Source organism: Tursiops truncatus, chromosome 15, assembly GCF_011762595.2.
Source record: "Tursiops truncatus isolate mTurTru1 chromosome 15, mTurTru1.mat.Y, whole genome shotgun sequence".
Classification (NCBI taxonomy): domain Eukaryota; kingdom Metazoa; phylum Chordata; class Mammalia; order Artiodactyla; family Delphinidae; genus Tursiops; species Tursiops truncatus.
In genome coordinates this window covers 543339-565091 of record NC_047048.1, presented here as the reverse complement: position 1 = coordinate 565091, position 21753 = coordinate 543339, and the positions used below count along the sequence as shown (strand labels likewise).

The following is a 21753-nucleotide window of genomic DNA, read 5'->3' as shown; positions in this document are numbered from 1 at the left end:
CACTGGGCCTCTGGTGCTTCAGTGGTCCCTCAGGGCTGCCAGACAGAGAGGTACGGGCAGCCCTGGTGGGGATGGGCTGTTCCTTTTACTGCTAAGTGGTACGATCTAGTCAAGTGGAAAAGTGCTACTTGCTGGGTAATAAAAGCTTCCATTGTTCACCAGCCCTGGAAACATATTAATGAATAACCCAGTGTGCGGCCCCTGGCCCCAGCGGTGTGAACGGTTGGTTGTTAATACGGCAGGAACAGGTACAATCTTCCTTTTGTAGTTTTAAGTGGGCCCAGAGCCCCAGGTCGACCAAGGCCCAGACAACGGGATGGGCTCTCCCTGCAGACCCCTGTTGTCGGCCCACAAACGTTTGGTGGAGCTCTGTGCTGGCTCTGGACAGAGAATCCAGCCTCAGGCACAGAGATCCGGTGGAGGGCACCACGGGTGGGGGGGCGGGCTTCAAGTGGGTGGAGGCAAGCAGATGCCTTCTGGAGGAGGGGGCACCCAAGTCAGCCCTGGAAGGGGGCAGGCCTGTGGGGGAGGGGCTGCTGGGACTGGCTGGCAAGCTCCTGACATTACAAGGGGCAGGGCCTGGGGGGAGGAAAGCTTGTCCAGAGGGGCCAGTGGTGACTCTGTGATGCTAAGGCCCCTCTGTGCTTACGTCTGGGGCCTGGCACACGGTGGGTGCCAGTGACTGTTATGCAGGTGGGGATTGGAGCTCAGGGCAGAATCACAGACAACAGGGTGTGCTGGGCGGGCAGCCGCCCGCTTTCCCCGTCACCCAGATGAAAGCCAGAGGCTCTGCCCGGGGTGCAGGGCTGGGAGGGGCTTGGCTGGGGAGAGCTGGGGTCCCCACTGAGCGCTTTCCCTGTTGTCATAACAACAATAATAAATGACCACCAGGGGCTTTCCTGTTTATGATGCATTTTTACTCTCTTATCTGTTGAATTGTGTCCCCAAATTCATATGTTGAAGTCCTAGCTCCCCCTACCTTAGAATGTGAACTTTCCGGGAACAGGGTCCTTGCTGATGTAATTAGTTAAGGTGAGGTCATCGGGGTGGGCCCTAACCCAATACAAGTGCGTCCTCATAAAAGGAGGAGATTTGGACAGTGACACACAGGGAGCTGCCACGTGATGAGGCAGAGATAGGGTGATGCATCCACAAGCCAGCAACCCACCAGCAGGGATGGGAGAGGCCAGGAGTGGACGCTCCAATCTCAGACGACTGGCCCCCAGAACTGTGAGAGAATTTCTGTTGTTCTAAGCCGCCCAGAGTGTGCACTTTGTTACGGCAGCCGCAGGAAGCTAACGCTCCTTCCTTCTCACCAGGCAAGCACCAGGATTAGGCCCTGGTGCCCAGTGGGGAGAAGCCCCTGCAGACTCTCGGGGATACAGAGACCCATAGGCACAGCCTGCAGGACCGTGCAAGTCTGCTGTGTGTCCTTGGGCAAGTTGCTGAACGTCTCTGAACTTCCATTTCCTCATCGTGAGGGGGTGACGGCTGGACCCTCTGCCGCTGGGTTGCCCTTAGGGTCATAGGGTCCCGCAGAGCAATTGGCGGAGGGTCCGGGCCTTTTAGAGCCCGGGGGTGGGGCCCTGGTGGTGAGGGCGGGCCCTATAGGGCGAGGGGCGGGGCCAAGCGACCAGGGGTGGCTCGCCGCTCGACGTGATCGGCGCTCCTGCGGGGGCCTGCTCGGCGCTCGGCCGGCCGTCCTGCGTACAGCGCGCGTCGCTCTTGGAGACTCCGGCCGCCGCCATCATGTCGACGGCCATGAACTTCGGGTCCAAGAGCTTCCAGCCGCGGCCCCCGGACAAGGGCAGCTTCCCGCTGGATCACTTCGGTGAGCGGGGCCGGTCGGGGCTCCCCGGCCGGACCGGCGCAGCTGTGGGCCGGCTCGTTGGAGCCGCGCGGCCGGGGAGGCACTGGCGTCTGCTCGCGGTGCGGGCGGGGCCGCTGAGGCTGGGTTCGGCCCGGCCGCGTCCGGTCCCGGCTCAGGGCCTCCCGCCGCGGCCCGAGGGTGGGCGCCGGACAGGGCTGGGCCCTCGGAACCGGGGAGGGGACGCGGAGTCCCGGCCTCCAGTCTGAGGCCGACGTTGCGTTGACAGGGTCCTTCGCGGGTGTGAGGCCCGCGGGGTTAAACAGGTGTCTCGCGCGAGAGCGAAGGACGCTCCTGATCGTCGCAAACTACGTGGAAACCAAGGCTTCGGAGATAGGTTTATGGATGGATTTTTCGTGTGCCAGCATTTTACTGAGAAATGTTAGACACACGCGGCAACGTCGGGAGAATCCCGTGTGAGCTGCCCGGCGCCGGCGCCTGGATGCCCTCCTTCTCCTGTACTTGCTTTCCCACTTGGTACATTTGCTTTTTCCAGTCTGTTTGCAGCGTGTTTGGGAGGAAACCAGTTTTCAAAGGGGGAGGAGGGGTGCTGCCCGGCGCCGCCGCCTGGATGCCCTCCTTCTCCTGTACTTGCTTTCCCACTTGGTACATTTGCTTTTTCCAGTCTGTTTCCAGCGTGTTTCGGGAGGAAACCAGTTTTCAAAAGGGGAGGAGGGGTTCTGCCAGTAAGGCTGCGGGGCGGGCCTGTGATGTTTTCACTTTAAGAAGGAGACGCTTTTCTGTTTGTTACAGGGGAATGTAAAAGCTTTAAAGAGAGATTCATGAAGTGTCTCCGGGACAACAATTTCGAAAATGCTTTGTGCAGAAACGAGTCAAAAGAGTATCTGGAGTGCAGGATGGAGAGGCAAGTACATGCCAACGGTTATTTATGGCTTCTCCCCCCTCCCGCGTCTCTGGCTAAAATGTTGATTCCCAGAGGCCTCAGTTCAGCTTGTGTTTCGGAACTGTAGGGCTGCTTGCCCGCGAAGTTGAGGCTTTTCAGAGATTCAGTTGTACTCCAAGTCGTTTAGCAAAATCACGGGAACCTTTTCTCCCGTGATAGCATTGGACGTGATTGCCCTCCTCCGAGTATTTTTTCTTCCCAAGTTTGGGGGCTACTGACATGTCATTCAGCTTTCAGAATCGCACATCGTAAAAATGCTGACTGAGTCGAAAGATTTGAAGATTTGTGGGTACACAGCTTATTCCTTTAAATATTTTTCTTGGAACATAAAAGTATGTGCTCTGTTGTTTTGTTCCACGTCGGCTCAGAGCTGTTTGCAGCGTGACAGGCGAGACAGTGGGCCCCGTAAGGAACGATGAGCGACGAGTGATTCTTCCTGCCTTAATCAGAATTTACTGGATGTCACCTTTAAAGAAAACAAGAACGCTCTTAACTGATCTGTTGAGATTTTCCTTAAAATAAGTACTATTGTAAACCTTCACGGGGAAAAGTGCGTAACGTACAATTACGTCCTTGGGTGGGAACTTTTATTTCTGCCTTTTGAGCCCTTCGTTAGTTCACTAAGGAGTCGAGTCATCAGAGGCCGTGTCTGAAGACAGGCTGACAAAAACCTGAGCCTCATTTTCATTTTCCCTTAACAAACTCAGACATTCCGCCCCAGGCAAGATCTGCTGTGCTTCTCAGGCCCCGGTGTGTTGAGGGCTGTCGGGGACACTGGGGCCTTTGAGGGGGACGGACCCTCAGGTGGCTTCCTGAGTCGCGTAGGCTCGCGGTGCTGGCATCTGACGACGGGCCGGCCCCGGCCCCGAGTAGCGAGTAGCGCATCAGTCGGATCTGCACGTTCCAGTCACTCTCTTTCAAATTGATGCGTCTTCAAAACCCCTGAACTCCTTGAGTTTCTTCTTGGTGTGGCCACGCCTCCGAGACTGAGTTTGGAGCTGGTCTCCGCCCTGTGTGAGGGTGTGAGCAGGTCGCCCGCCTCCCCGAAGCTCGGGTCACCGTCCCTGGGTCAGTCATCCCTGGGCCAGCACGCGGCCCAGCAGCTCCTGCGTGAGGTTGCTCGGAGGGTTTGGCTGGTTGGGTCCCAGAGCAGCTCCTGCTGCCTGACCAGGGCTTCCAGGCAGGGCCAGCAGAAGCGCCCTCTTTTCCCCATTTGCCCCTGGGAGGGAGCTGCCCGCGCCTCCATGTGGTGGCCCCTCACCCAGCGCAGCTTTTGGGCACCATCCTCCCTGGGCCGCTGAGGACGTGGGGAGACGGGGACGCGGCCACCGCTCTGTGGGTCCCACGAGTCAAGTGGCTTCACTGGTTGGTCAGGCGACGTTTGGATGAATGTACGGGGATGTATGTGTTTCTGACTTGGTCAGTTATTTTGACTGGAGACTTTCAGTTTGTTTTCAATGAAAATCCTCAAACGTACAGAAGCAGAGGATCGTCTAGATCTCCATAACCATCACCCAGATTCAGGATCAAGGTTTTGCCCATTTTGCCCTCATCCATCACCCTTTTTAAAGCCTCTTTTCTCCTCTGCCGACATTCCAAACCTTATTTTGCCCCTACCTACTTCACGTGTGTCGTTTTAAAAACCAGACCGTGGTAGGGTTTGCAAGTCGCCTCACGAGGACTCGGGCCCTGTCAGCCTGAAGTGGACGTGTCTGCGACTTAGGTGGGGGCACGTTTTCGCACAGCAGCAACTGTTAAAATTGAGGTTGCACTGTCGGCAGAGACCCAGCAAACACACGTGTGATCCCCGACCTCAGGTCCGGTTCCCGCCTGAGGCCGGGCCTCCTGACCGGGTGCCAGAGGGTAGAGCACATGGTCCTGGGAAAGCCCTCTGCCCGACCCAGGTGCGGGCAGGTTCCCTCTGGAGGCGCCGTCTCCTGGCCTGTTCCAGCTCCCAGGGACGCCATGTCCTCAGCCTGAGGCCCCTTTCTCCACCCTCACGTTCCACAGAGCTGCATCCGGTCCCTCCTCTCTCCTCTTTACATTTTTTGTCTCTGACCAGAGCCAGCAAAGTTTCTCTAATTTTAAGGATTCATGGGATTAGGTTGGGTCCACCTGGATAATCCACGGTGGTCTCATCTCCAGACTGGCTGATTGACGTTATTTTCATCTTCAGCCTTAACCCCCCTCCCGTGTAAGGTCGCACTCACAAGCTCTAGGGAATAGGGTGTCCTTTGGGAGTCGTGGTCCTGCCGACCGCAGTGGAGCTGACAGTCAGTTGTAAGAGCTGTCGGCCAGTTGTACTCTTTTGGCAAAGGTGTGGGAAGGTTTATCATTATTTGCCTGTTTTGGGTTTAAGGAGTGTCTTGTGCATCCCATCACTGTACAGTTGGTTTAATCTGCTGCCAGGTTAGATTGTGCCACCTGGGGTTTGCGATTCTGGGGACATCGTCTTAAGGACTGTTGCTGGGCCACTGGGTTTCGTGCGCATGGCAATCGGGGGCAGGTAAAGGGGGCAGGAATGGAGGGACTGCACCCCGGAGCTGCCAGGCTCTCCTTCACCCCTGCACCTCAACACGCTCTGCCTCTGGTCTCCTGCTGGCTGTCTAGGCGGCCGGCCCCGCGAGTTCCGGGGCCACATGACGAGGGAGGTGTGGCCGGGAGCACGGCGGGGCTCCTCTGTCCCGGCCTCGGCTGCTTCCTGCCCCTCGGGGGTGCAGGGCTAAGGGTACCGCTCGGGGTCTGTTCCCAGGACGGAGTGGTTGGGGGTGAGATGGTGGCGGGTGCCCAGGGCCTACCTCGGCCCCGCGTGGACAGGGCTTGTCCTCCCGGCCACCCTGACAGCTCTCACTTTTCCTTTCAGGCAGCTGATGGTACCAGAACCCCTGGAAAAACTGGGATTTGGAGATTTGATAGATGGAAAGTCAGAGACAAAATCGGAACCGTGATGGGAAGAAGCCCGCAGGGCTGTGTGGGTTGTCCGATGACCTGCCGCCCCAGCAGCTTGCTTGTAGGTACCGTGGCTCAGGAAGGGGCTTTGGTGACGCCCGCGAGGTGCCACTCGAAATAAAGACATACACCCCTCCCTGATCGATGCGCCTCGTGGCTGGGAGATGGCTCGTCTTCTGAAACTCCCAAAGGGATTCTGGAAAACCGTTGTCCCTTTTAGATCCCATTTTCCCCCAGGAGTGTTAGGTTTTATCTTTAAGTTCAGGTGTGCGATGGAGCTCCCGGGAAGGTGAGGTGCCGGATGACGTCCGCCTAGTGAGTGGACACCGCAGGTTCCTGTGAGACGCTGGATTCACATCACGGGTTCTGCGTGTCTTTTCGGTGCAAAAGTGATAAATGTTCACGAATTGTGGTCTGTCATGTAGACAGAGATTATCAGGAAAACGTTTCCTAGCAAATGCGTTTCTCTTTGTACTCATAAATATACGTGCCTTTTCTTTCTTTTTTTCTTTCTTTTTGAGGATAAACTTGGAAGTGGGAAGCAGCCTGGCTTTTGATTTTTCTGACTTCTTGATTTTTTTTTGCTGATGCACAAACACCACGTATCTTTCTAGTCCAGGGGCATTTTCTGATTTGGATCAGACGATACTTGTTAAACTAGTTGGTTTAATTTTAAGAACTCATTTGCTGTAACTGAGAAACAGAACGTCCCCCCGTCGATCGATGTGCACAGTAGCCTCCAGTGCTTTTACTCCGAGGAAGCCCCCGAGACGGCAGCCATCCCTGCTTCCCGGCCAAACGTGGTCGGGGCAGCGCATTCCCGCTGAGAGCTGCCCAGGGCGCTGTCAGGACAGACCTCCTGGGGGTGCAGACCCTGCGATGGCGTTTCTGGGGCGCCTTGTCGTGTGGGCTCAGAACCACAGCAGAGCCCCCGGACCTGCCCTGTGGACTGCCTTCCCCGGCCCCCCCAGTCAGCTGGCTTTTGTCCCAGTGTGGCCAGTGCTGGGAGGATCCAGGTGTGTCCCCGCTGGTGGGGACAGCCGGCCCTGATCCCCCCCTTCTTCTGCCTGGCAACCCAGGCCAGGCTCCGGGAAACCCTCGTGGTCTGCTCCTCGGCCGTGTCCAGTTCTCTGTGTTGACGTCCCTCTGCCTCGGTCCTACGGTGATGGCCATACTAGGTCAGGCCCTCCCTGATGGTCCCTCTGAGGCTGGTCCCATCTCCACGGGGCTCCCCAGCACCAAGGGCTTCATCTGTGGTTTGTCACTGTTCAGCATCGGCTCTCTGTCTGTGCTTCTAATTGTTCTGCAGGTGGTTTCCATATTTTTAGCTAGTTTATGAAAAGCCGTGGTTTCTATCAGCAAAGTGAGGCACGAAAATATTTTGTGTTTTCCAACAGTGCAGCATCACACACACACAAGGTTATTTATCGCAGCATTGTCTGCAGTTGGAAAGCATTTAGAGACGGGGCCCTGGGCGGCCACAGGAAGGACTGGGGGAGAGAGAACGGAGCGCCCCGCGCTGCCCCGGGGTGGCTCACCGTGAGCGGGCTCCGAGAGGGAACCAGGGCCCAGAGAACGTCGTGGTGAGAGAGAGAGAAGGAACCAGCACAACACCCACGTGCCTGAGCAGCAAGAAACTACGGAAGGCAAACTGGAAACCAGTGAGGATGGTTGCCGACAGGTGTGGAGTGGGGGGCAGCTCTCTGAGTGCTTCTGACTCGGAGCCATGTTCTTATTTTCTGTGCTCAAAAGATAAACCGGGACGTGGGGGGGCCACGTGGGACAGCAGCAGTGACCCCGAGCCCAGCCGTGTCGCAAACGCTGACTCTGCCCACGGCAGAGGGGCCGATGGGACGGGACTTGTCCAGGTAGCTTTGGAAAATAGTGTTTTGATTAAAGCTAGAAACAAAAAGACGAGATTTGTACCCTGGTTAGTATGTTTGTTCTTCATGTGGACAGTGGTTCTGAGGCTGTGAATTTTAAGGTGGAAAAAGCTGGAGCTGTGCTGTGGGTGATGAGAGCCGGGGCTGTGGGATCCTGGCTCTCGGACATCTGCCAGGGCAGCGGGTAGAGAAGCAGACGTGTAAGTGTGTATGCGTGCGCGCGTGTTCGTACGGACGTCCCCTCGCTCTGGGCACCAAGGGACCAGGGGCAGTGACCCCTGGCAGCACGGATCTGAGCCTCTCTCCAGCAGGAGGACCCAGGGGCAGGAAAGTCCAGGTGAGCCTGGACCCTCTTGTGTCAGAAAGTAAGGAATTGCTGGAACCATGATGGGCTTGTCGAGAGGACATGCGATGGAGCTCCCAGTGGCCCGATCGGGGACCAGTGGAGCAGAAGAAGGAAGGACTGTTGTGGGCTTTGGCTGCAGAATCAGTTCCTACCCAGGAGCCCCCGTTGATGGAAATAATGAATGGGGTAAACGTATCAGTGCAGGAAGGGACACCCCTCCTCCGGGTCCCAACCCACATGGAAGGAAGGGGCGTCGGTGGTCCTGAGGCTGGTGGGCAGCGTGACGTGGAACGGGTTTGCCTGGTCTGGAGGGCGCCCCGCGAGGCACTTGGCAAGCAGCTGAGGCTTCTCAGCGTGGCTGCCTGACTGCCCGCTCCCCACAGCGCCTGCCCCAACCGATGCCCTGAGAAGGCGGCATTGCTTCTGCCGTTGTCTTCCCCGGAGTGCCTCACCTCAGTCTAATGAGCACACGCAGACACACCTGACATGCGGGACGGGCTGCAGAGTGAGGAACAGCGCTCCCCAGAAGGGCCGCGTCCTGGACAACAGATGGAGGGGCTGCCCCGGGCCAAGGGTCCAGGGAGGCTAGGGCCACCGGGGAGCCCGAGGGCCCGCACGTCAGTCACAGCACTTCTTGTCCTGTGCTCGCAGCGGGTGTCGTCGGGAGAAGCAGGCAGACAGAACTGGCCTGTTTCTGCAACTTTTTGGAAGTCTGAAATTATTTTGGAATCATTTAAAAAAATGTTTTGTGCTAAGCTCTTTGTAGTTGAACTTTCTATATACGTGGTTGGGTAAATACTCACTTTGAGACACATTCATGCATCTCGGATAGAATGCAGACGTAGTGGTTTCTGCGTCAGGAGGGGACGGTCGGGCTCTTGACAAAGGGCAGCAGCTTCCCGCGCTGCCTGCTGTCTCCTGGGTCTCAGTTGCTAAAAATGCCAGGCTCAGGGGTCCAGACGTCCTGTCTGGTCCTGCCAAAGCTCCTGTGAGATATTTGTAGTTGCCCGTCATTTGTCATGTAAAGAATGCCTTTTATTTCTCATACATACTCGTCACGATGAGCCAGCGACATTATTAGAAGACAATTTCCAGAATGTTTTCCAAGTGTCCTCCTTAGGCAGGAGGTAAGCCGGAGCAATCAGGTCAGACCTGGGCCCACAGCTGCCTTCCCGGCAAGTGAGGCCAACGGAGCCCCTTGACCTGGCTCTCACTCCAGCCCCTGGGGCGGAAGCTCGGGGCGCAGGGCCAGGCCACCCTCCGTCCACAGCCTCGCGCAGGCCTCCACTCTGCTGGCTGGGCCCCAGGTCCTTTTAGCAACTCTGTGAAAACCTCAGGCAGCACACAGGGTGGCTGGAATACGTCTACTGTTAGGAAGGCAGTGTTTTTATTTTTTAAAAAAGGCAAGTCAGCTTTCTTCCCCACTAACAGGTCAGCACAGACTTGGTGGCTTAAACACATTCCTGCCCCAGCCCGGAGGCCACACGCCCAGAGGGGAGGGTCCGTCTCCTCCTTCCAGCCCCTAGAGGCACCGCGGTTCGTGGCCCGAGGCCGTCCTCCACTGAGCCAGTGGCTTCTCTCACCCCCGTCGGCCTCCTCCCCACACCTCCCTCTGGCCCTGGCCCTCCCACCTCCCTCCTGTTAGGGCCCTCGTGATGACATTGCCCCTCCCCCCCGCCCTGGCATAATCCCGCCTCCCTTCTCAAGCCCCTTAACCACAGCTGCACAGTCCGCTTTGCCACGTGGGGCCGCAGAGTCTCGGGTTCCGGGACCAGGACGTGTGCACTTGAGGCTGGTCCTCTGCCGGCGGCAGCACCTGCCGGCGCTTTGGGAGGACTCTGGGGCGCGGCACGGGGCCAAGCGGCGGGCGGCTTGCTCGGACTCCAGGACGGCCGACGGCCGAGCGCCTGTCCTCATGATGCGCAGCAGCCCGGGTGTGGGTCGAATTTTCTCAGGGCTGAGTTTAAATCCCTGTGTTTTTCGGAATCTTTGGCACTGGCTTTGCTGGGCTTGTTGCTGGCAGACGGCGGAGAATGGGTACGTACTTAATAACCGGGATCGGAAAGTCACTGCCAGCGTGGCGTGTGGGACGGGGCCCCCCTTCTTGTCAGGTGTCTGTCTGGACGTCCCCTGGTTCTCTGCAGGTGTGAGCGGGTTTGGAACCCTGAACAGCAGATGTTCAGGACGTCTGCCAGTCCGGGTGGTTTCCTGGTATTTTTCTTTTAGAAACTTTATTTTCCGTCAACCTATTTCCATTTTAGGAGTTTGTGGAAGAACAGCTTAAGACCGCTCGGTGGCGGTTCCTACCCACTCAGTGGCCTGAGCAGCGGGGAACCGCTGAACGGGCACAGAGGGCACCCGCGCACCTTCGGACCAGTCCGCCGCCTCGGGCTGAGCGGCAGGGAGCTTTTCTTCATGGCTGTATTTCATAACATGCACATATCATTTTGATAGAAACAATAAAATCATTAGTTTAAAACTCATCGTGTTTAGTTGTATTTTATATTCTCTACAAGTTGCGTGCCCGTGGTTGTAACTGGCTGCGGCCCGTGAGCAGAGACTGTGCTAGTTTGTGTGTCGGGTGCCGTGTGGCCTTGCTGGTTGAGGGCAGGCTGGCCGCCACCAGGGCGTGGACCCTGTCAGCTCTTAAGGGAGGGGCCGCGTTGGTTCCCCGTGGGAAGTGGGAGCTCCGGCAGTGACCCCGGGGCGGGGGACAGGCTGGCCCCCACGAGCATGTCTTCCCGTCTGCGGTGCCGCTTCCCCAGCCTTTACTGGGGAAGAAAGGGCTCCTGTCTTTGGTGTCTGTCATTCTACCTGCCTGGTGCTTGAAGTCAGTCTTTTAGTGAAATTAGGTATTTATGGACTAGATAAAATGGGGCTTTATTGTTGCAGGAGGCATGAGGAACGTTCTGTTAACCCGTGCAGCAAGTGACCTTGTCTTAACACTGTGAATAAAGTCTCTCCTGGAGGGATGGAATCAAGTCTCAGCTGTGCTTGTGGAGTGGGGGTCCCTCACCCCGGGAACAGGGCCGAGGGTGCTCTTGCAGAGCCCCGGGGGGAAGCGGGCGTCGGGGAATCTCAGAGCAGCGGGCTTCCTGCCGTGTTCCCTGCAGGGCCCAGCGATAAACCCGCGACTTCCAGCACCTTCCGGGAGCCTCCATCTGCAGGATTCTGCCAGCTGCGCTTGCGTGGGATTTACAGAGCTACGTGCGATGGCAGATGAGGACTCAGCTTCCGGGGGCCCAGCGGTGTCTCTGATGGCCGCTTTCTGAGTGTGAAGGGAAGCAGATCTCTTGGGCACTGGGGACAGAGTGAGGCCCCATGATGGGCGCTGGGGGCTGCAGACTGTGTTGGGGGAACAGGCAGACCCTCCCGGACGGGGAGGGTCTCCGGCACCTCGGCGCTGGGGGGACAGAGCTTTCTGAGGGTGCTGAGCCGCGTTACCACGTCAGGGCAGGGGTGGGGGCAGTTAGGGTTGGTTAGGCCAGGGGTGGGCTGGCCTTGCTACTGAAGGACAGAAGCCTGGGGGCCTTCCCCTTCTGGAGACCGTGGTCCTGGTGCCTGGGGGACAGAATGTGGTGGCGTGCCGGCCCCTGCTGGACGGTGGCGGCACTGCAGCACCTGAGAGACACCTGTGGGAGGGCTGTCCCCGGGGGCCCCCCCGAGGGGACAGTGTTATGTGCAGTGGCCTCCACACTCCAGGACCTAAAGATTGGACCAGGGCTTTGCATGCCTGAGGCCCCAGGTCCTGCTGACACGACGGCCCAGCTGGGGGGCCCTGAGTGCAGTGGGGGCCCCAGCTGAGGCTCATCAACTCCCCCTGCCCCCCAGCGCCTGGGCCAGCGCCCTGCCCAGCACGGGCTCAGTGACGGCGGCAGGGGCCTCGCCGTCCACACCCACGGGCTGTGTGCCAGAGGGCGGTGGAGCCCCGTCCAGAGGAGACCACCCTGGGGCACAGGGAACTGGAGGAGGGCTTGCGCCGGGCCTCCGTTCCCGGCCTCACTCTGACCAGAGAGTCTTGGGCGTGATGGCTGTGGGGCCGGCTTTCCAGAGACCCCCGTGCCCTCGCTGGGTGGCAGCGCCCCATACTTGGCTTCTGACCCCAGCATTCGATGGTTGCCACCCTCACGGCCCTGGGATGGGCTGCGGTCAGCCGGGGGTTCTCACCCCCGGTGAGGTGGTGGCTGAGGCTCCCTGAGGCCGTTCCGCGTGGCCAGCACCTGAGCGGAGGGGACTCAGGCAGAGTTGCCTCCGCGGGGCCTCGGCAGGAGAGCAAGACAGAGACCGAGGCAGAGAGCTAGAGGGAGAGACACAGAGAGAAGGAGAGACACGCAGAGAGGGAGACACAGAGTGCGCCCGGTGGAAGCTGCATCCTTTCCCGGCAGCCCCGGAAGCACCGTCCTCCGCGGGTGGGAGTACTCCTGGCTCCCGCCCCAGGTGGGGGCGAGCAGGTAGGTCCCACCTCTCAGTGGGAGCTGGGGGGGATGTCAGTGACGTGGTGCGAGATCCTGGGGGAGGGGAGATTGATGGACAGGGTGGGGCACAGACAGAGGACCCCTCTCTGGGAAATCCACGACCCCTCACGCCCCGCCCCATCCCCCTGTCCGAGGCCTGTCCTGACAGGTTGGGTCAGAGCCCGGCCCGGCTCTGTCTGCAGTCTGCAGAGCCTGGTGAGCTGTGAGATGCGTCCAAAGGGGCTGCGGGCTTCCCCGCCGCCTCCCTCTGGGGGTGTGGGGGGTCCCTTGTGCTCAGTCCTCAGGCCTGTGGTCTGATCCTGGAGACAAGCCTCAGGAGGCAGGTGACCCAGGGCCTCCCCGTCACTAAGGGCTGCTGAGGGGCGGAATGAAGGACCCCTCCGTTCAGTGGACCCGGTGGGCTCAGCACAGGGGCTGGGACTGTCACGTGGAAATACTCTTCAGATCCGAGGACTCACATGAGCAGAAACGCACGCTGCCGTTTCGTGACTGGGTTCTCTCACGGAGCATCGCGTGTTCAAGGTTCGTCCAGGTTCTAGCTGTGTCAGCACTCCTTCCTTTCCTGTGGCCGAGTCCTGTACCACTGCAGGGAGGGACCACGTTGTGTGTATCTATTCATCTGCTGATGGACGCGGGTCTTTCCCCTTTGGCTCCTGTGAGTAACGCTGCACGTGCGTGTTTCTGAGTGAACGTGTGTTTTCTGTCTTGCGTGTGTACCTCGGAGTGGCACTGCTGGGTTGCGTGGTGAGTGTGTTTAAGTGTCAGCACTGGCGAGTCTCTGGCTGAACTGCCCCCGTCCCAGCGTGTGTGCGGCCGTGTCTCGTCTCCCTGACCACGCGTGGTGCTGAGCGGCGTCACGTGCACACTGGCCGTCTGTGCGTCTTCCTTGGAGAAGGCTCTGTGCAGATCCTCTTCCCGTTGGCTTGTAAGAGTTCTTTATAAGTGAGTTTTTAAAATTTAGTTATTTATTTTATTTTTGGCTGCGTTGGATCTTCGTTGCTGCGCGCGGGCTTTCTCTAGTTGCAGCGAGCAGGGGCTACTTTTTGTTGCAGTGCGCGGGCTTCTCACTACGGTGGCTTCTCTTGTTGCAGAGCACGGGCTCTAGGCGCACGGGCTTCAGTAGTTGTGGCACACGGGCTCAGTAGTTGTGGCTCGTGGGCTGTAGAGCACAGGCTCAGTAGTTGTGGCCCGTGGGCTCTAGAGCAAGGCTAAGTAGTTGTGGCACATGGGCTCAGTAGTTGTAGCTCGTGGGCTCTAGAGCACAGGCTCAGTAGTTGTGGCACACGGGCTCAGTAGTTGTGGCACACGGGCTCAGTAGTTGTGGCTCGTAGGCTCTAGAGCACAGGCTCAGTAGTTGTGGCCTGTGGGCTCTAGAGCGCAGGCTCAGTAGTTGTGGTGCACGGGCTTAGTTGCTCTGCGGCATGTGGGATCTTCCTGGACCAGGGCTCGAGCCCGTGTCCCCTGCATTGGCGGGCAGGTTCTTAACCACTGTGCCAGCAGGGGAGTCCCTATCAGTGAGTTTGAGTTGTGCTGATTTGTGTGTGAACTGCAGATCCACGGCTGGATGTTGCTGCTGCTGCGGGCTCCCCAGACTGCATCTGGGACCTTTCCCTGCGGCTCCCGCCCCTGCCCCAGCCAGGCCGCCCGTGCTCACTGCCTTTGGGAAGCCACGTCCTGGCAGCCTCGCTCCAAGCCCGAGAGATGCTCCACCCTCCTCCTCCTGCAAGATGCTGGTTCTCTTAGGGACACCAAGCAAAAAATATTTTTAAATGTCCCCAAACCCACTAAACAACCCATAGCGCCCTGCCCCCACAGACACCCCACCCCACATGTCACCTCTGGGGACAACCCTGAGACCCTGTCTTCCCAGGGGGTCTCCAGGGCCGGTGCCGCTCTCAGATGGAGAAACCGTCCTGGTCCCAGGGGCCTGTCCCTGCTGCCCCCTGGCTTTAGGGTGGGGAGGGGCCTCCATACCTGTGTCTGTTAAGCACACGCAAAGCTCCTGAGTGGCCCTGCTATACCAAGGGTCCCCTTTCCTTTGGGTTTTTCTGTGTTTCTCTTGGTGAAGAAAAAAAAAAAAAGATCCTTTTTGTTGGGGGTGGGGCCGGAGGCTGAGGGCAGAGGCTCAGGAGCTGCACTGGGTGAGGGCTTTAAAACAGGAACTGTCCCAAGCCACACCAGGAAGCTGGTCCTCGTGGCCAGGCGTGTCCCCGTCGCTCATTTTCGCCACCATCTTCGTGCCATCTCCACCCTTCTGGGGGGTGCCTGCTTCCTCAGCCCCCAGTGGAGGGCTGACCCCAAATCCCCAGCCACCCCGCTCCTGGGAAGACCCACGGGGGTCCCCTCTGGGTCTGGCTCAGCAGGCACGGGGAGGAGGGTGGGCGCAGGCGGAGGGATGCCTCTGCAGCCCTGTGAGGCCCCAGGAGGGTTCTGGCCTGGTTCCTGCCCTGCCCCATTCTCGCCCAGCGCCACCCCGGAACCTAGTGGCTGCTCAGCCCCCGAGCACAGTGCGTCCAGGGAAGGGCTGGAAGGCAGCGCCCACTCTCCCCACCCCCGTGCCGGGGCTGGGGCTAATTCATCCTAAACCCGGGTCTCAGGCCAGGGGTGCTGGCACAGCCTGGGGCTCCCCGTCTTCTCCCCTACTTAGACGGGTCAAGCTGCTAAGGGCTCTGCATACAGCAGGCGCTGCGAGAATGCTGTCGAGGGGAGGGGCCTATGGAAGGAAGGACCCGGCTGCCCAGAAGGCCGGCACACGCGTCAGCCAGGGAGCTCTGAGCATCGCTGTGCCCCTGCCGCTGGCGACCTCTGCGCTTGGCGTGTCCCCTCCCCTCCCTTCCCCTCCCCGTCCGGGCAGGAGTGCCTACCCACCTGCTCTACAGAAGCTCCTTAGGAGTCTGGGGACAGCTGCCGGTGGCTGGGGGCTGCACTGCCCTCTGTGGGGATGAGGATGCCTGCTGCACCCCCGCCCTGGTGCTGGTCCTCTGCCTGCCAGCAGCCCCACCGCCTTGCAGCCCCCCTCAGCCCTCCCACCTCAACTTCTGGGCCCTCCCCTCCCCCCCCCACCGCCCGTCTTCGTGGCCATCTCCCCACCTCCCGCACGGCCCTCTGCTGCCCAGGCCGTTGGTGCTGCTGCCCAGCGGGCCCCGGCCCCCTCCTGGGCAACCCACCCGCTGTAGCTGCCTCGGCGTCGACTGCCCTGGACTCTGTCCCCAGCCCTGGAGTGGACCCCTCCCTGGATCTTCCGTGGGCTTTGGCGGCCCCACCATCCCCAACGCCTTCCTCGGGCCACGAGGCCCTGAGTCCCGGGCATTTCCCGTCCCCTACACCCAGGCAAGCACAGCTGTTTCCCCACTCACCCTCGTGTGCCCCCCCCAAAAGCAGACAGAGTGGTCACTCTCCTTCGTCCCCATCCCCCTCAGGACAGGAGCCGGACCCCCAGGGCCGTTCGGGGACCCCGGGGTCTGGCCCCCAGCAGCCCCAGGACGCTGGGCCAGCCGGTGTCTGGCTGTGGCCCACCCTGGGCTGCCTGTCACCTTCTGAATTTTGTGAGTCCTGAGCCCTGCACCCCAGCCCCACTGCACCCCGTGCCTTCACTCCAGCCTGGGCGCGGGGGGGTGGGGGGCGCTGCAGATCTTGACCTGCCTGTCTCGTCTTTTAAGAGTCTGTTTCTTGAATTCTCACTTCCTCCTGCCTACCTGGACAGTATCTTCACCTCCTTAGCCGGATGGGAAGACAGAGACAGTGAACAACCCACCGCCAAACAGGGCGTGGCTGTGCGCTCAGCCCTGCCTGCTCCGCACCTGCCCTACTCTGAGGCCCCTGTAGCTTCCCTGCCCCTCTTGGACCCTCAGCAACCCTGCCCTGCTTGAGCAGTGGGGTGTCTCTTTGTTTCCGAGCTGTATGTTCATCCCAGCCCTTCCACCTAGAAGCCACGTGCGGCCTTGGGTGTGATTGAACTGCTCTGTGCCTCAGTTTCCCCATCTTTAAATGGGGATTAAATAAGAAAACACATGTGAGGGGTCTGACCTAATGCCTGGTGCTGTTGGTAGAGTAGCTGTTGTTGTAATTGACGTCAGCCTGTCTTCAGTGACGTGCTCCACTCTGCTGTGTGGCAGATTCTGACCCTGGCACGGGGACCCAGAGATGAAAATGCCACCCATCCCTCCCACAAGGCCCTAGAAGGGCTGCGTCCCTGCTGTTGGGCAGAGTGGGCGGCTGGGGGCCGGGCAGGGGCCAGGCCTTGGTGAATTGGCACCAGCACAGCCTCCACGGAGGACGAGGTGGCAGGCCTGTCACCAGTTGGGATGCTCTTCCCCTTGTCCCAGAGGTGCCACTGCCGGATGTGGACCCACCCGGGACGATTGCAGAGCGTCCGACTGTGATCCCAGCAGATGGAAGACGCCCGCCCCTCAGCCAGTCCCTGGGGAACAAGTCGTTGTTCAGCTCTGAGTAGAACGCAGCCGTTGGGAAAGAAAGGGGCAGATCTGTGTGTATGGACTCAAAAAGGGGCACGTACGGTTTACTCAGTGAAAATAAACCGACCCAAAACCCCCAGCAGCAGACCAGAGGAACAGGGACTCCCTTGGTGTTCTAACAGGCCGAGGACCGTTCTGGAAGGATGCTAATGGTGTTAACAATGGTTGGCTCATAGTTGCCGGGGCGGGGGTGGAGGTGGGGAGATTCAGTCTGGTACTGTTTCAATTTGTTTTTAACAAGATGCATCGTTGCATTCATAATTTAAGAAGAAAATGAAAAGAATTTGAAAAAATGCGGTGGGGGGGGGCGCATCACCTCCCTCCCTCCCCGTGTCTCGGTCCTGGCCTCCTGACTCAGAACGGGCTTTATCGGGAGCACCGCGGCCCACCCCTTGTCCTGTCTCTGCTGGGTGGACGGGGGGGGGGCCCTTCTCCAGCCTGAGCACCCACCGCACTCACTGGGCCTTGTCACCTGCCGGCCATCTCCTCCCAGGGCAGGGATGGTGTGAGCCCCGGCCCCCAGCACTGGGCACACACCCCTCCCTCCAACAGGCATTCCCAGCGTGCCCACTGGACCTGGTGTGCTGACCCCCTGGGCGCACAGTAGGTGTCCAGGCGCTGTTGGGGCCCAAATGACCGAAGGATGATCCCACCCAGGCCTGTGGTTATTTGGTTCCCTCAAGCCCCCCACCACTGTGGCTGGTGGCCTCTCGCTCGGGCAGGTGGGCCGCTGAGCTGGGATAGGGTGGGCGGAGGCGGCGGCGGCGGCGGCGGCGGCGGGCAGACCTCCCCGGGCGGGTCCCCGGGCGCGCGGGCGGGCGGGTTCCCGGGCGCGCGGGCTGGGACGCCGGGCGCGCGGGCTGGGACGCCTGGCCGGCGCGGGAGGAGGCTGCCCGCCCTCCCGCGCCGCTGGGGGCCGCCCGCGGGCCGCGCCGGCCAGAGCGCGTCGTGCGCCCCGGGCCCCGCGCCGGCACACGCTCGGCTGCCGCGGCGGCGACGAGAGCGGCGGCGGTGGAGCCGAGCCGGGCGGCAGGAATGCGGAACCGGCGCGCGGGCTGAGCTGCTCAGGATGGCGCAGGGGCGGCGGCGGCGGGCGGCCTGCGCGGGGCCCTAGCGCGGCGGGGCGGACGCTCCCCACCCGGCGTCGCGGGGGGCGGCAACGCGGCCATGGCCAAGGAGCGGCGGAAGGCCGTGCTGGAGCTGCTGCAGCGGCCGGCGAACGCGCGCTGCGCGGACTGCGGCGCCCCGGGTAGGTGCGGGCCCGCTGGCTGCGCCCGGGGTAGCTGGGGGTCTGGGTGGGTGCGGGCCAGGTAGTGGCCGGCCCGCGTGGGGGAGGGCCCGAGTGGATGCGGCCGGGGGTGGGTGCCGGCCTGGATGCCAGCCCCGGGGTCGGGGAGGGGTGCTGCGGCGCCTGCTTGGTGGGGGGGCGCGGGCAGCGCAGCCTGGTCCCCGCTCGGGTGGGGCGCGGGCCCGAGGGCACCTGCCGGGACCCGGACATCGCCTGCCCGCCCACGGCCCCTGGCCTGCGGCTGTGTCTCCGCCTCCCCTCCCCCAGGCTGCGTGTCTCGCTGTCACCCGCGGACCGCCGCCGCCTTGCGAAACCTGGGGCTCCGCAAAGAAAGAGGAAATCGCGGCGGGCGACCGGCTGCAGGGAGGGGACGGACAAGCGGGCCGCGGGCCTCTGTGCGTGGGTGTGGGGTTCCACCTGGCCCTGCCCCCCACCTGCGGGTGACGTCATGGGCCCCCGCCTGGAGCCCCCCTCTAGCCCTGCACCCGGCGGCAGGGGGAGGAAGCACCTGCCGCCTCCACGTGGACCCCGTGGGAACGGGCGCCCCTCCCCCCACCCGGCCTCACTGCTCTGGGGCAGGTGGCCAGTTCAGGTGGGGCAGAGGGGCAGGTGCAGCTCGGAACAAGCACTAGGCTACCTGCACCCCATCCTCCCAGCAGGCATCTCCTAGACTTTGCTCCTGGGTGGTGCCCGCTATGGGTTGATTTCCAAGGCGCCAGAGCCCTGGGGCTACGTGTGCTGGGACTGGCAGGAGGAGAGAAGGCTTTGCTCTCGGACCAGTGGCGCCCTGCTTCTGGGCTGGCAGCCCCTGGCGCGGCTTCGCTGCGGTGGGGGGTGGAAGAGCCCCGAGAGGCTCACCTGCTCAGGCCCCCAGCAGGGAGGACGGCTCAGCTCAGGCGCTGTCCCCAGGCTCTGCGGGGACACACGGGGCGCTCCACTGGGGGCTCCTAGCCTGAGCCCCTCAGAACAAACCTACCACAGCAGGGAGTGGCCGAGCCCCCGGGGGGGAAGGTGGGAAGACTCTGCATTTGTTCTGAGACTCCTGTTTGAGACGCAGTCTCTGGACACCCCGCAAGTAGGACACCCCCCCAGCTCTCCTCTGCTGCTCGCCCGCTGGGCTAGGAGGGGTCCCCAGCGCAGCCCCCGCCCCTGCCGAGTGCTGGGCATCTGCTGGGCAGCTGCAGTGTGGCTTCGAGAGGCCACGCCAGAGCTGGAGTGTCCCAGAGGGGCGGCAGATTGAGGGCCTTTCCCCGCCGCCCTGAGGGCCTGCCTCGCCTCGTCTGTGCAGTGAGGCGGCAGCACCGTCCCCTCCGAGCGTCCCCTCCGAGCCTGCTCTCGCCCGCTCCGCCGTCCCACCTCCCTCTCCCAGACCTGTGTTTCCACTTGTTGGGAGAGCGGCCGTGCCAGGGAGCAGTCTGGTGAGGAAGGGCGGTCAGCATGTTCTGCTCTCAGACTTGGCCTGGGGGGCCCGGGCAGCGGGGAGCTGGCCCCGGCCCTCCCCTTCCTGGCCACCCTGCCCAGCGGGGGCTTCTCTGGACCCAGAGCCTCCCTGGCAGGAGGGACAGTGGGCTTCCTTGGTGTGGTGGGCCCTGCAGCTGCCGTGCCCACCCACCCACTCGATCCAGGGGTGTGGCCCTCCAGCAGGTACAGGGGGTCAGGAGTCGCCGGCTCTCCCTGGCGTCGGGCCCGCCTCTGCTTTTCAGACTCGGTCCATGACCTCAGCATCTTGCCTCATCTTGTCTGGCAGCCTGACAAGACAAGATACGGGCTGTTGCCCCCATTTTACAGCTGGGGAGACTGAGAACTTGAGCTGTCTTAGGGGACATGGGGCCTCAAAGGCAGACCGGCTCTCCTGCCCTGACCTCCCGTGACCCCCATGTGATGCCCGCGTATGGTCTCTGCTGGAGCCCCGCTGGTCCGTCCATAGTCTTTGCCACTGTGGGGTGTCACTGGGACCTCCCATCCCTGCTGTGGCCCAGATAGGCAACTCGGGCCCACTCTGGCATTGATGGGGGCTGGAGGGGGGACAGAACACCGTCACATGGACTGGTTCATGGCTGCTCTTCTCAACTGCAGCCCACCAGGAGCTGGGTGCCTCAAGGGTGAGGGTCCCCATGGCCTGCACTCTGCACCACAGGACACGGGGTGGTCCCCGGCCCCCCTAACCACCAGAGCAGATCTGGGAAGACCTCACAGCTGGCCATGCAAGGGCTGCTGGGAGGAACGCAGTCTGGGGTTGGCTGCAGCCCCCATGGGACCTGCTCCCAGATCCTCCCATTGTCTGCTCCAAGAGTGGGTCCCCTGCCCTTGAACACAGGGCCTTGTCTAACAGCTTCCGGAGAGGCTGCTCTCGTTGCAGGCGTGGTGGTGGTGGAGGGGGTGTCCTCCACCTTGGAGGGTGTGGGTAGGGGGCTGTGCCTCTTACTTCCTCTGAGTCACCTGCCTAGTTGGGACAAATGACAGTGTCACCTTTGAAGCTCAGGTCTGATGCCCAGGAAGGACATGGCCTGTCAGCTCTTTCATTGGGCTGAGGTGTGGGTGAGCATTCTGTGGGGCTTTAATGCATGTCACCTGGACCTTGGGATTGCCTAGAGCGCCAGGCAGAACCACCTCTGAGCACACGTGGGCCTTCTGATTGGCGGTGAGGTCTGGGCTCGTTAAGGAGAGCTTCCTGAGAAGACGGATGGTTTGGGACGGCAGTGTGGAGACCCTGCTGCTCCTGGACCGGGGGTGTCTGGGTGTGAGTGGCCCTGGGGGCCCGTCCTCGCAGCTCTCCCAGGACTGGAGCAACTGCCTGCAAGACCAAGGGGGTGAACTCAGAGCGGGAGGTCCTCCCTCAACTCTGGAAGGCTTCAAGGCAGAGGTGACTTTTCAGACTTCGCTGTAAACCTGGGCAGAGAGGAATTTCGGGAATTTGGCTTAGTTTGGGAGAGGGTCCTCTGAGAGCGTGGTTGGCAGGGGGCTGCTGAGGAGTGGGCTGGGCAGTCAGTCCCTGCTCCCTGGAGCAGCAGCCCACTTGGGTTTTGGGTTCAATTGTTTTTTCATTGTGGTAAAATATACAAAAAAGTTATTTTTCAGTGTGCAGCTCGGTGGTGTTAAGTACATTCACACTGTCGTGCAGCCATCACCACCACCCATCTCACAGCTCTTTCCATCTTGCAGAACGGAAACTCTGTCCCCATTAAACACTGACTCCCTCTTCTTTCCCAGCCCCCACCCTTCCAGTTTCTGTCTCTATGAATTTGACCCACATAAGTGGAATCACACAGTATTTGTCCTTTTGTGTCTGGCTTATTTCACTGAACATAATGTCCTCAACGTTTATTATGTTGTGTCAGGTGTCAGAATTTCCTACCTTCTTTAAAAAATTGAGTTATAATTGACTGTCACGTCATATTAGTTTCAGGTGTACAGCGTAGTGATTCGGTATCTGTACGTGTTGAGAAATGATCACCATGGTAAGCCTAGTTAATATCCTTCAGCACGCAGAGTTTTTCCTTGTGATGAGAACCTTTAAGATCTACTGTCTTAGGAACTTTCAAATATACAGCACAGTGTTTTTCACT

The 21753-nt window shown here is 60.6% G+C and overlaps 2 protein-coding genes across 6 annotated transcripts in view; both read left to right on the top strand.

The window, feature by feature from the left end:
• Window positions 1-1700: 1700 nt before the first annotated feature.
• Window positions 1701-10432, top strand: COX19 (cytochrome c oxidase assembly factor COX19). 3 transcript variants are annotated; one of them, XR_012325931.1, is made up of 4 exons: window positions 1701-1831; window positions 2621-2736; window positions 5639-5781; window positions 10211-10432. XR_012325931.1 is itself a non-coding variant. In XM_073791818.1 (3 exons), exons 1-3 carry the CDS (start codon window positions 1750-1752, stop codon window positions 5717-5719), a joined length of 279 nt encoding a protein of 92 aa, XP_073647919.1. In that variant the 5' UTR covers window positions 1701-1749; the 3' UTR covers window positions 5720-6264. The 3 variants fall into 3 exon arrangements, 1 of the variants encoding a protein (XP_073647919.1); XR_012325932.1 differs by lacking the exon at window positions 10211-10432 and adding an exon at window positions 7118-7637; XM_073791818.1 differs by lacking the exon at window positions 10211-10432 and having other exon boundaries at window positions 5639-6264.
• ADAP1 (ArfGAP with dual PH domains 1) overlaps window positions 5643-21753 on the top strand; it is a 78483-nt gene continuing 62372 nt past the window's right edge. The window contains exon 1 of one of the 3 annotated variants that reach the window (XM_033840976.2): window positions 5643-5781. In XM_033840976.2, coding sequence (XP_033696867.1) covers window positions 5688-5781 — 94 coding nt within the window. In that variant the 5' untranslated portion in view covers window positions 5643-5687. Of the gene's footprint in view, window positions 5782-17809; window positions 18149-21753 lie in introns of those variants that run through there. The other 2 variants (XM_033840979.2, XM_033840978.2) reach the window with 2 other exon arrangements.